At 42.7% G+C, this 11894-nt stretch overlaps 1 protein-coding gene across 1 annotated transcript in view; it reads left to right on the top strand.

The window, feature by feature from the left end:
* trim2b (tripartite motif containing 2b) overlaps positions 1-11291 on the top strand; it is an 11442-nt gene extending 151 nt beyond the window's left edge. The window contains exons 2-15 of the mRNA XM_071526153.1: positions 641-713; positions 1656-1768; positions 2813-2964; positions 3141-3321; positions 4239-4498; positions 5084-5222; positions 5336-5521; positions 6478-6673; positions 7468-7571; positions 7877-8044; positions 8527-8695; positions 9790-9860; positions 10212-10352; positions 11139-11291. Coding sequence (XP_071382254.1) covers positions 641-713; positions 1656-1768; positions 2813-2964; positions 3141-3321; positions 4239-4498; positions 5084-5222; positions 5336-5521; positions 6478-6673; positions 7468-7571; positions 7877-8044; positions 8527-8695; positions 9790-9860; positions 10212-10352; positions 11139-11291 — 2106 coding nt within the window. The remainder of the gene's footprint in view (positions 1-640; positions 714-1655; positions 1769-2812; positions 2965-3140; positions 3322-4238; positions 4499-5083; positions 5223-5335; positions 5522-6477; positions 6674-7467; positions 7572-7876; positions 8045-8526; positions 8696-9789; positions 9861-10211; positions 10353-11138) is intronic.
* The last annotated feature ends 603 nt before the right edge of the window (positions 11292-11894 follow it).

The raw sequence follows: 11894 nt of genomic DNA, 5'->3' as shown, positions 1-11894 counted from the left end.
GTGTGGCTGTGGATTACGTGTGTTTTAATATTCTTTCTTATCTGTGCCTAAGGATTTCTCAATATCACACTGTGTTTTCTACACTGACATTTTACAATTAGTTGTACGCTTATTGAGAGAGACTTACAAATGTGTGGAACAGTAGAATAAGTAAGAATAAGTTCACTTTGTCCAGGTGAGAACAGTGACAAACTTTGAAATGTGAGTCTCAGTCCTCTTAACAAGAGAACTGCGGTGCGGTTCCTTATAGGAGAACGAGAACATAATCCAGCCAACTACAGGAAATGACCCCGAAACTCAAGGGATTATGGGTAGAAGGAGACGGATGTTGACATCTGATAGCCAGCAGTTCCTCATGCTTGAAAAGCCTAGCAGAAAGCCTATTCATCAGTGGGAACCTAAATGAACCAAATATAAAAATGCACCAAAGTAAAACTTTTCCACTTTTGGTTCAGACTGTAGGTGTGGTTGCAAATACCTTTGTTCTCAGAATGATCACGTCCTGTTTGATTGGAACTTACATGGTGAAGAATTGAGAGGTGGAATTTAGAGAGATTTAGAGGTAGAAAGTTTATTTTCTCTGTCTAAATTTTATCCCTTTTTCACCCTAATCTTTATCTCTCTCACTCTTCTCCCCCAGGACACAGCTGTCCTCCAACTGACCCCGCTGGAAATTAAGCTCCCCGCCGGAATGGACCTTCCTTTATCCAAAAGTCACGCATAAAGAGGATCGGACCTCCAAACTCCCGACTCTGTAATCCCTTCCTTTTCCTCTTCCTCTTTGGTGTCGCCGTTTTGAGAGAGAGTTGTAACCAAGATAAAGGAAGGAAAACAACACACGTCTTTCTCTGGAATATAGAATCTGCTGCTACTTGAAGCCGGGAGGATTTTTACTCTGGAATGCAGGAATGTAAAGGAATAATGTTTCGGGATGTGTTATTTGTTTAGCCTCTTTCCTTGACTGCAGGGGAGAGATCCAGAAGTTAAAAACTCTGATACAAGTGAAGGATTGTACACTAACAAAGCTGCAAAAAAAAAAATAATAAATTAAAAAAAGACCTGTATCTGAATGCCAAGCTCCTTTTCTGGATGCAGTGTGTGGAAAAAAAAAAAAAAAGCTGCAATAAGGGGCGTGTCTGATGCTTTAGCCCCTCCCCTTTACTGCAGCTTCCAATAAGGGGCGTGTCTGATGCTTTAGCCCCTCCCCTTTACTGCAGCTTCCAATAAGGGGCGTGTCTAATGATTTAGCCCCTCCCCTTTACTGCAGCTTCCAATAAGGGGCGTGTCTGAAAACTAAACCCCCTCCTCCTTGACTACAGAGAGAGAGAGCCAGGAGTGAAGTGAAAGTGAATCACCAGCAACTCCTCTGGACATCGAGTGCAAAGAAGACTTTAATAAGGGGGTCTATCTGCAGGTTTAGCCCCTCCCCCTCGACTCCAGCATGGAATAAAGGGCCGAGTCTAGAGGTTTGCCCCCCCTCCCGTGAGCGTATGGAGACAAACCTGTCTTAAACTCTTACACTTATCTACGAAAGCAAACAAGCAGAAGAAGTCCTACCATCTGAGCGTTCGGGCCTTCCCCCTGGCTGCGGTGTGGAGGACGGGGTGTGTGTGGAGGTTCACCCCCCAACCCCCCCCCCCTCCCCCCCCTCCCAGGCCGCCGCTCGCAGATGGAGCCCCACCAACACTCCCCAGACAGCAGCAGTGAGGAGTGTACCGTCCTGGAGGCTCCGCCGGGAAAAAACACCTGCCAGCAGCATGCAGGGAAGGTAGGGGGTAATAGACACACACACACACACACACACACACACACACACACACACACACACACAATATGGGTTTTTGAGGGCCAATACCGATGCTGATATACATATTTAGACTGAACATGCCGATAGCTGATATTTTTGTCAGGGTGGAAAACTTCTGAAATTTAGACCACCATGAGATGCTAAAACTCTCCATTGAAACCAAAAGCAATGGAATTCTTTTAGGTGGGTTAGTAACTCCATAAGCAATCTATTCAATAGTAGAGGAAACTCTGGGATACATTAGAATAATACATTTTCAAAAGCATAATTGGACAATTTAAACAATCAAATGAATAAATCAAATATGTCATTGTAATGTTTGTAAAGTAGTTCCCCTCTGGGCTTAAAACGTTCCTGTTCGCCAGGGCTTTTTAAGAAATCTAGGGCAACACTCATCTGCCCTGTAATATTTATTTATTTATATCTTTTTATTTTCTTTTAAATGTGATTTTAATGCACTTTTCATCCTCTTGCACTGTCTTTTTCTACACTACTTTAGTCTTTTATCTTGTGGATCGCTGGTCTGTACTTTTGCACTTTTTAATTGTAATTTTTTTTTACCTTTACCACATTTTTTATTACTCTGTAAAGCACTTTGAATTGCCTCAGTGTATGAAATGTGCTATACAAATAAAGCTGACTTGCCTTGCCTCCATCATATCGGTGGTGAGCAACGTGATTGGAGGATATCCAATATTTAATAAAAGGCCAATATCGGCCCCATATATCAGCAACTCAATCTATCAGTCTATACAGACACATGCAAACATGCATACACACACAAATGCATGCACCCACCCACACACACACACACACACACACACTCACTCAATTCATTGACTTTGACTGTATTAGCACCACTTTTTACCAGAAACTCTGTAAACTCTGAAAACCAGTGCATCCTCTTCTCTCTCTCTCCCTCTCTGTCAATGTCTCTCACCCCACCATCTATACACACCTTCTTACCCTCCCTCTCTCTCTCTCTCTCTCTCCTCCCATCTCCAGGTGACAGATCTCTACTGTTCGGCGTGTGAGTGTGCGGTGTGTGAGGAGTGTGTGTCAGGGGACCATGGAGAGCACCCTAAGGTGCCCCTTAGCCAGGCCCTGGAACAGCACCGCAGCACCCTGCAGGAGAGGCTGGGAGCCGCCCAGAACAGGTAGGGGTGGGGGTGGGCGTGGCTATTACACACACAAGCACACACACACACACAAATATTGTATTTGCGATATCTAGAGGCTACAGGTATACATGAATGACTAAAACATAAAAAAAAGAACCTTAAAGGCTTTTGACTTCACCATTAAATCTCCTTTTTTCTTTTTCTCTCTCCAGACTTCCACAGATTTCAGACTCCTTGGCCTTTGTTAAGGAGATCCTCCAGCAGTTGACCAATCAGAGGGCTTCCATCGAAGAGGACATCCAGTCGAGTTTCGAGGATCTGCACAAACAGCTGGATGTCAGGAAGAGCGTTCTGCTGATGGAGCTGGAGGTCACCTATGGACTCAAACAGAAGGTACATGCCGACCTACTTGGCAGGGCCGGCCCCAGGATTCTGGGGCCCTAATATCAGCAAGCAACTACTACAGCTATTACTACTACTACTACTGCTACTGCTACTACTACTAGTACTACTGCTGCTACTACTGCTAGTACTACTGTTACTACTGCTACTACTACTACTACTACTACTGCTACTGCTACTGCTACTACTACTGCTACTACTACTACTACTACTACTGCTGCTACTACTACTACTACTACTAATGCTACTACTACTACTACTACTGCTGCTACTACTGCTACTACTGCTACTACTACTACTACTAATGCTACTACTACTACTAATGCTACTACTACTACTAATGCTACTACTACTACTGCTGCTACTACTGCTACTACTACTAATGCTACTATATACTGCGACTACTACTACTGCTGCTACTTTTGCTACTACTACTGCTACTACTACTACTACTAATGCTACTACTACTACTACTACTACTGCTGCTACTGCTGCTACTACTACTACTACTAATGCTACTACTACTAATGCTACTACTACTACTACTACTAATGCTACTACTACTACTACTACTACTGCTGCTACTGCTGCTACTACTACTACTACTAATGCTACTACTACTACTGCTGCTGCTACTTCTGCTACTACTGCTACTGCTGTTACTACTACTACTGCTACTACTGCTACTGCTGCTACTGCTGCTATTGCTGCTAGTACTACTACCTTTTTTTAAATTAAGAGTAGAAGGGGAAGAAGATCGCCACCTGATTGGTTAATTCAACATACTTTGCCATGCATACACAGACGTCACCTCGTGTTAACATGTTGTCACCCTATGTCTGCCCCCTTCTCCCTTCATGTCGGCCGTCTCTCTCTCTCTCTCTCTCTCTCTCTCTCTCTGTCTCCAGGTCCTCCAGGGCCAGGTGGAGAGCCTCCTCCGCGGTCAGGGGGAGATCACGGCCAGCTGTGCCCAGACGGAGGAGGCCCTGGCCGGGGAGGCGTGCGCGGCCAGCCTGCAGGCCGAGCGGGACCTGGGGGAGCGGCTGGGGGAGCTGGCCAGCCACGGCCTGCCGTGTCAGCCGGAGGAGAACGACCAGCTGGACCTGCTGATGGAGACGGACGGGCTGAGGAAGTCCATACACAACCTGGGCACTATCGTCACGACCAGGTGAGAGACGAGACGCACTGACAGTGTCTTGCACAAGTGTTCAGACCCTTCGCACGTTTTGTTGTGCAGTTATGTCAAAACACATGTATCTATCAAAGAAATGTATGTGAAAGTATAAAAATAATAGAGAAATCAAATCCTTTGTTTTCTAAATTACCACACTGGCATAATTCGCTCAATATCATCATATGTGACTGTTCAGCTGTTCTGAACTATGTTTTCCTTTCAAACATTTGTTTAACATTTGTCTTTCTTGCTAACAAAGCTGAGACCAGGCCCCTCCCTCACTAGATCTTAATGGGAGTTAATGGGTTCTCCATCAGATTGCTTAAGCACAGTATTTGATTAATGGTTTATTTATGGATAACATTAGAGACCCAGTGTTTACATCTCAGATCCCTAAACCAGGCAATGTTAGTACCTTGCTTTTTTTTTCTGGCTTGCATTTAGCTGCCACACTTACAGCTACATATGAAAGAGAACTAAACCACCAGACCACTTTTGTAGGTTAACAGCCATCTAATGGTGATGCCACCAGCTGTTGCACTCTATAGAAAGTGACCTCCTCCTCCTCCTCTTCCTCAGTGCGGTGGCGAGCCAGAGCGAGGCCATGGGGGCGGGCCTGGAGCAGTGCATCGTGGGACACCCGGCCTCTGTCACCATAGTGACCAGGGACAAGGCGGGGGGAGCCTGCAAGAGCGGCAACGCTATTCTGTCGGCTGAGGTGCATTTAACAACACACACAACAGAAAAGACAGAATACAGGATGGCAAGATGTAAGACCGTAAGAGTGGGTGAGTTTGTGAGGCTGAGTGTGTTATTTGTGTGTTGTTCCAGGTTTTTACTCCAGATGGCAGTATAGTGGACGGTGAGATAGTGGACCATAAGAATGGGACCTATGAGTTTGTGTACATAGTGCCAAAGGAAGGAGACTTCTCATTGGCTCTGAGGCTGTATGACCAGCACATCAAAGGAAGCCCCTTCAAACTGATCGTCGCCAGGGTCTCAGAGACAGAAGTAGAGGTGGGTGGAGTGTGTGTGTGTGTGTGTGTGTGTGTGTATAACTTACGTTTCAAAAGCACTTAAAAGTATATCTTAAAAGTATATATGTCATCTCTGATTTTCTCCTCCTTCTCTAACTCTGTCTTTCCATCCTTCCCTCTGCAATATTTACATCTATTGTCAAGACTAATTCTTCGATTCCTTAGTATTGGTTGCTTCTAGGGTTTGACCGATATATGGATTTTACCAATATTTTTAGACTTAGGTTACTGATGGGCGATATTTTGTGCTGGTATGCAATATATTTAAATTTCACGATTTTAATTCAAAAAAATGACTAAAGGTTTTCAGTGTTTCCCCTAGAATTTTATCCTAGTGGAAAACCCTTACAGAGAAACTACACGGATTTCACATGTGGGGAAAATCCCATGTGAAACACAATGTGTGGTTTTGGAAAATTTTTCAGGTGCTCCACGTTATAACGTGATAAGATGATGGGAAATTCATGTGGTTTTTCTGTAAGGGAAACTTCTGAAACAGTATTTAAACCTCCATGGGACTCAAACCACTGAAAATCCACTGAAAGCCAGACTAATGAAATTCTCTTAGAATTAGCTGTTTCTTAAGGCAGGATGACCCACCTCACCTATTCAATGGAATGGGAAAATTCATAAGGCCTTTAAATTAGAAATTACTTATTAAATTGTTCATTTTATTATTTAAATTATTGAACAATTAAATGAATAAATGCAATGTGCAAAGAAATTTAACAGAGTATTTTATGTAGCTGCGGTCAGGGAGTAACCTCTATCTTACCGCAGATGGATGACATGAAATTTGATATTTAATAAAAGCCCAAAACTAACCCTATAGCTTTTTCTGTACTGTTGCACTCACTTTAAGTCACTCTGAACAAATAAATGCCTAAAACGTAAATTATAAATGATTGATTCCCCTCTTCCTCCCCGTCTCTCCAGGTGTCTCCCTCCACCACCACGGCCACCAACTCAGCGGCCAACGCCACCCCGTCCACCGGCTCCTCCGAGGGGGCGAAGAGACGAGGGAAGTCCCCCGGACAGAAGAAGAAGGGCTCCAAGAGGACGAGCAGCGCCCTGGGCACGCCGCGGCGCAAGACCCAGAACCCCATCGAGGACGACCTCATCTTCCGGATCGGTGAGAGTAGAGTCCTTTCCGAATCAGAACAACCGGCGCAACTTTAAAGTCCCACTGAAACGGAAGTTAGAGCGTCTTTGGCTTCTGTGCTGTGACGTATTTCCCAGTGAAACGGGATATTTGAGCGGTGTACAGTTACAAGAGGGATTTAAATCAAATCCTTCGCATTTGATTGGACCGCTAAACAGTGGGCGGGGCTTAGAGTTTAGCGGAGCTACAGAGAGAAACGGAGCTACAGAGGACTGTTGGCTCCACACACACCAGGTTGAAGAATGATTGATGGGTGGATGTCATGATATTATTGGTTGAAATTGGTTGGTTCATGCTTACGTAAGCACACGGCATATTTCGTTTTACAGGAAGAAAACATGATTGGATTTTGATATAAGAATACAAAGAAATTGATTTATTTTGGCATATATTGTTAAATAGGTGCACAGTATGGCCGGGGATGTGATCTAAAAGGGTTAAAAATGCATTTTTCATTTCATCTCGACTTTAAGAGATACACAAGAGGACGACATCTAGCAGACTCATCCAGGGCAACAGTAGAATAAGCTTCAATGCCTAGATTTAATCATTATATGCAGCCAATAATGAGGAGGTCAAGGGTCAGAGGTCACAACTTCCTGACAGCAGATACAACAACAAATATTCCTGTATTCCCAGAATAATCATATAAGATAGAGAAGTGAAATGAGATGGCTGAAGTGGATTTTATTTACTGTTTGTCTCTAATTTACTCTCTCTGTCTTTCTCTCTCTCTCTCTCTCCCTCTCTCTCTCCCTCTCCAGGAACAAAGGGGAGGAACAAAGGCGAGTTCACCAATCTTCAAGGAGTAGCTGCTTCCTCCACCGGCAGGATACTGATTGCCGACAGCAACAATCAGTGTGTCCAGGTAACACACACACACACACACACACACACACACACACAACTTACACATAAAGCACACTTAAAAGAGTACAACAAACCTAACATCAAACAAGCACAAATGTAGTGCACTGAACGATAACCAATGTTTAATCGTGTGTGTGTGTGTGTGTGTGTGTGTGTGTGTGTGTGTGCATCTGTGTGTGTTAGTCAAGTTCATTTTTTAGAGCATTGCACGAAATATAGGACCCCAAAACAGATCAGAGGTTGTGTGTGTGTGTGTGTGTGTGTGTGTGTCTTAATCCGTCTGTGTCTCTCTCTCTACCGCAGATTTTCTCCAACGAGGGGGAGTTCAAGAGCCGGTTCGGGGTGCGGGGGCGGTCGCCGGGGCAACTGCAGCGTCCCACGGGCGTGGCCGTGCACCCGAGCGGTGACATCATCATCGCTGACTATGACAACAAATGGGTCAGCATCTTCTCCAGCGAGGGCAAGTTCAAGGTAGGCTAAGGTCTCTATTAGGGCATATTAGGGGGTTATAGTCAATTTTGTTTAATTTTTTTCACTTGATTTAATTTATTCAGAACAAAAATATAATAAATGTAGAAAAAAGTATTTTGTCAGACTTCTTCGCTGTAAGGTGTAGGTCAGATTTAAATAAATAATAATTAATTTAAAAAAAATTATAAATAATACAAAAAAAAAAAATTAAATTATTAGTTAAATGTAAGATTTTCCATTTACTAATCCGTTGAATCATCTTTCTGAGAATATTTTAAAGAGAATCAAAGTAAAATAGTCTCACATAAAACAGAAAAAACACAAAATTCAAACTCACCTTATCTTAAATACTCAATCATATGTTTTGTTGATTGAATGAAATATATTAAAGAATGCATTTTTATTAATATATTAGTTTTAAAGACGTACTAGTCTGGACAGTGGAAAACGGTCTCTAATTGGCTGTATCTGTCGTCCATCAGGCGAAGCTGGGCTCTGGTAGGCTGATGGGGCCGAAGGGCGTGTCCGTGGACCAGAACGGTCATGTGATCGTCGTTGACAACAAGGCGTGCACCGTCTTCATCTTCCAGCCAACCGGCAAGCTCATCACCAAATTTGGTAGTCGAGGAAATGGGGACAAGCAGTTTGCAGGTACTGAAGCTGTGAGTGTGTGCATGTGTGTGTTAGTGTGTGAGTAATTGTAATAATGTTCATGAGTATGATTTTTTTAAGACCACATTTGTATTACTTTTCATATTCACACGACAAGGGGGAACAAAACAGATAAATTGTCTCCAAAATGACATTACACTGACGTACTTTAATTTAATAACTTATTTTTGAACTTATTTCACCCTGTCAGCAGTTATAACCCATAACTTATAACTTATATCTAACTGTGCAATACCAATTTTCTTTTTGTGCAATAATTCAACTACAATAATTCAACTGTGCAATACTTATTAATTATTTAATTATTTACACTGGTGTATGTATATATTGGGAGTATGATGCATATTGTACAGAATTCTTATTTCTCTTATTTCTATATTATTATTATTATTTTAATTCTCATTGTTATATATTGTAGTATAATGCACACATTTTACATATTTCTTACTTTCGTATTTCTATTTTTCTTATAATTTCTTATAATTTCTCTACGCTTATATATATTCACTTCTACAATGCGAGCAGCTGCAATGTAACCCAATTTCCCCTCGGGGATCAATAAAGTATTTCTGATTCTGATTCTGATTCTGATTAATAGACAATTTAATAGACAATTAAGGAATAATACATTGTTAGCAGAGACTAAAGCACTGTTGCAACTCTCACATGTATGACATCAGACTGTACAATAGTACAGTTTCATTTCATTAAACTTGTAAGGGAAGGGAGGAATGTTTTGCCATTTTGACTAAGACTGATGACTCTATAGCATGGCTAAATACATGGGTTTAAACTGAAACTTTGACAAAACATTTCTCTGAAATTAGACATGTGGGTTTGTGACTGGAAGGTCAGTGGTTTAAATTCCAGACCTGCTATATGACAAATCTGGGTGGGACTGTGGTTATACTGGGCAGCTCCCAGGCGTGATTGTGTGTAACTGAATTAATGTAAAGTAGGGTGGAGCTGAACAACACCTGGGATACTCAGTCATTTCCCTGAATAAATATGAAACTGTAAAAAAAAAAAAAAATTCTGTTATCAGTCTGTCATCTCTGTCCTCCTGTCTCCAGGTCCCCACTTTGCAGCAGTGAACAACAACAATGAGATCATCGTGACTGACTTCCATAACCACTCCGTCAAGGTAAGGCCTTACTGACTGAACATTACCTTGAAGAGTAACTCCACACTAAAACACTTTTTTGAGTTGTAAAACTTGTAGTTATGAAATACATTAACCCTGGTTATATTGTCAACATTTGAGCCCCAAGGTGCTGGTGCCGCATTTATCTCACTAAACCTGGCTCAGTGCGCCCTCCAGTGGTTAAAATTAACAGCCAGTGTTCAGTTGCAGATGTAGCAAAACAGGTTCTGAAACAGAGTATGGTCTTTAAGCTTCTCATGTAAATGCATTAGGTGAATAGATTTGATTCTGATTCTGATTCTGATTCTGATTCTGACCCTGATCCTGATGCTCTCTCTCTGTCCTGGTCAGGTTTTCACACCAGAGGGAGAGCTGGTGTTGAAGTTCGGGTCTAATGGTGAGGGAAACGGTCAGTTCAACGCCCCGACTGGGGTGGCTGTGGATGTTAACGGGAACATCATCGTAGCTGACTGGGGCAACAGCAGAATACAGGTATGACAGTGCTTGGGGGAGGGATAGGTAATAATTATAACAATAGTACTAATACATTTATACAGAACTTACCTAAAAGCAGAGTTCACAAAGTGCTTGAAAGTTTTGAAATACATAGGAAGTTGATCAAACGGTAAACTAATTACAAGTGGTTAAAAATCACAAAACTCAATACATCACATAAAATAAACATAAGAAACATAAGATTAAAAAAGTGGGCAAACCGAGCTAGCTAGATAGGTAAACGTACCGGGCATACAGCTAAATCAACACTGGAATAGCATCAGAACAAGAATGCGAAAGTTCTTCAGTGGCCCAGGAAAAGCTGAGACATGAATCCCAGAGAAAATCTGTGGAATGACTTGAAGATAACTGCTCACCGCTGCTCCCCATCCAACTTGACTGAGCTTGAGCAAATCTGCAAGGTAGAATAGGAGAAAATTCCCAAAATCCAGATGATCCAAGACGTATCCAATTAAGACCCAAAAGCTGTAATCGCTGCCAAAGGTTCCTCTACAAATTACCGACTCAGAGGGTTGAATACTTATCTAAATGAGCCAATTCTGTATTTCATTTCGATAAGTTTGCTTTCACTTGATCAAAAAAATCCATTTAATCCATTTTCCACCACAAAAATGCGGAAAAAAGTCCAAGGGTTTTGACGACTTTCCAGAGAGTAGCCTACATTGCCACAGGCCCTTCTTTACTGTGATTGGGGGTGCTGCGGTGGTACTTTAAAACATACAAAAAAACCCTTTCTCTCTCTCTCTGTCCTGCCTTTTCCAGGTGTTTGATGGCAGCGGTTCCTTCCTCTCCTACATCAACACGTCGGCCGACCCTCTGTACGGGCCGCAGGGTTTGGCCCTGACTTCAGACGGACACGTGGTAGTGGCAGACTCTGGCAACCACTGCTTCAAAGTCTACCGCTATCTACAATGATGGAGGCATGGACGGAGAAATGAAGGGGAGGTATGGGAGAGATGGACGGATGGAGTAATTGAAGGAGTGGAGAGATATGGTGCACGATGTCAAATACTACTGTTGCCTGCAGTGGAGAGATGGATGGATAGAGGAGAGAAAGAAGCATTGGACAGAAGGGAAGAAGAAACAGAGGGATTAGCCGAGTTACCATCATTACATGAAAACTAAAAAGCTACCTGCAATGATGGAAAGACGGATGGACGGTTGGCAAAAGAAGTGATGGACAGAGGGAAAAAGAGACAGAGGGATGGGGGTAGTAGTGAGGGAATGGAGGGATGCATGATGATACATTCTGCAACCCACCTCTTCTCAGAGTCTAGATGGACGAAGAATGCAGGAGAGATACGAGGATGGAGTAAAAGAAGCTGTACAACGATGGACGCATGATGTCAAATTCTAGAAATCCCCCTTTCTCACAGTCTAGGATTAGTAGAATGACAGAGAGATATATGGAACAGACAGATGAAAGGTTAGAGGCGAGGAGGAAGAAAACAGAGGGCTGATGCCAAATGTCAGATATCACTGCTTAAACACCCACAATGGAATGGTGGATAGAGGGAT

This window comes from Centroberyx affinis, unplaced genomic scaffold (genome assembly GCF_046629955.1).
Source record: "Centroberyx affinis isolate AG114_WGS23_722 - 3 ecotype Tasmania unplaced genomic scaffold, CSIRO-AGI_Caff_v1 ptg001387l_1, whole genome shotgun sequence".
Classification (NCBI taxonomy): Eukaryota; Metazoa; Chordata; class Actinopteri; order Beryciformes; family Berycidae; genus Centroberyx; species Centroberyx affinis.
This window is presented reverse-complemented; position numbering and strand designations above follow the sequence as displayed.